Genomic DNA, 1,797 nt, shown 5'->3' with positions numbered 1-1,797 from the left:
CAACAGTGTTCTACTGGAACGTGGAGAATAAAGAGCTTCTCTAATGGTCAGAATTGTGCCATGAGGTAACATAATATGGGCATTACCATAACCATCTATTATACTAGATGTGCCTGATATAGTAGTCAAAGAAGTCTTACTAGACATGAAACTAACAAAATATGACCTATCCCTAAGGATAGTGTGCGTTGTCGCACTATCTGCCAGACATTCATCCCCACATGCCATGTCTAGAAAGATAAATAAATCTAATCATATATTCCGCAATTAAAAATACTTTAATAAAATCCAAACAAGATAACTCTACCGAGTACCATAAAAACTGAATTAAAACATAACCACATAAAATATAGTCCAGAAAATAAAGCACAAACATAATCCAAATACGAAATTGGTTCATAAGCATGACCAAATAAACAACATAACTTAAAACTGATAAACTAGAAACATAGAAGAACATAATGTCTAAACTCATAAAATAACACTCCAATCATATTCCAAACTGGGTCATTGGGTCAGATGTGCCCAGATTTGGGAGTCGAGCAATGGGCTCCTCATTGAGAACGTCTATCTCAACCAGGTTGGTCTCCGGTGGTGCATTGTTATTTACACCACCGACCATAATGTTCCTCGCACGACAGGTGCGTGACCAATGCCCAGTTCCACCACACCTATGACATGTATCTCTATTCTGATTTTGATTCTGATTCGGGGCTCTATTCTGCTGCGTACCTCTAGGTCGAGCATTGTTACCTCCTCTTGGCATATTCCCCCTTTGCCCATACTGTGGGGGACCATTAGGTGGCCTATTATAAGGAACATGTCCGCCCCTATTACCTCTTCCCCTCACTCGACGATTGAACCCACGGCCTCTGCCTCCACCATGATTGTTTCTGTTGACCAAATTTGCTTCTGGCAAAGGTTGAGGATTTCGATTGACCAAATTTGCTTCTGGCAAAGGTCGAGTACCAACTGGTCGAGCCTGGTTGTTCTTCAAAAGAAGATCAAGGTTCTTCTCGGCAAGGAGCAGAACTGTGACCAACTCTGAAAACTGAGTATAGTTCTTGGCTCTGTACTGTTGAGACAGTATCATATGTGAGGCAGGGAATGTAGAGTACGTCTTCTCCAGAATCTCAGCATCAGTTAGTTTCTCTCCACAAAACTCCAGGGTGGATTTGATGCGACATACTTCAGAGTTATACTCGTTAACGGTTTTGAAGTCCATAAACCGTAAGTGAATCCATTTGTTTCTTGCTTCAGGCAAGAGGATTGTCTTTTGGTGATCAAATCGACTAGCCAGGGCATCCCATAGTACTTGGGGATCCTCAATCGATGAGTAGTCCAAACGGAGGACCTCATCTAGGTGCCTCCTAATCAGAATCATAGCTTCAGCCTTCTGGGCTTCGTTAAGCAGATTTTCTTTAACGATTGCCATCCTCAATTTCTTACTAGTGAGATGGATCTTAACATCCATTGTCCAACTCACATAGTTCTCACCAGATACATTCAAAGGGGTGAAATCAAGTTTGCTCAAATGTTCCATCTCGAAATTTGATAAAATTCAATTACTTCCGAGAAGATTATACGTTCTTCTAAAGCAGATCACCGTCTCACAAACGAACCACGCTCACAATTTCTCCAAGTATCCTAGCCCCACGAACAAGTGTTCTTCCACGATCACCGCGAGCAATTCGTGCTGATAACGTGTTGTAAATCGCCTTAATTGTATTGCTTTATGGGTTTGATGATTGTGGAAAATAAAGTATGACAAAGACAAAAATCCGTAGAGAGAATAAT

At 41.1% G+C, this 1,797-nt stretch overlaps 1 protein-coding gene across 1 annotated transcript; it reads right to left on the bottom strand.

Annotated features, from left to right (window-relative positions):
• Positions 1–490: 490 nt before the first annotated feature.
• Positions 491–1,543, bottom strand: LOC148771492 (uncharacterized). The gene has a single exon (XM_088816012.1). The coding sequence runs from the start codon at positions 1,541–1,543 to the stop codon at positions 491–493; it is 1,053 nt and encodes a 350-aa protein (XP_088672138.1).
• Positions 1,544–1,797: the final 254 nt, after the last annotated feature.

This window comes from Erythranthe guttata, chromosome 3, assembly GCF_056151865.1.
Source record: "Erythranthe guttata isolate IM_541 chromosome 3, IM_541, whole genome shotgun sequence".
In the NCBI taxonomy this organism is placed as follows: domain Eukaryota; kingdom Viridiplantae; phylum Streptophyta; class Magnoliopsida; order Lamiales; family Phrymaceae; genus Erythranthe; species Erythranthe guttata.
This window is presented reverse-complemented; position numbering and strand designations above follow the sequence as displayed.

Coding starts and splice junctions, on each gene's coding strand:
- LOC148771492 (XM_088816012.1), bottom strand. CDS start 1,543: ATGGAACATTTGAGCAAACTTGATTTCACCCCTTTGAATGTATCTGGT.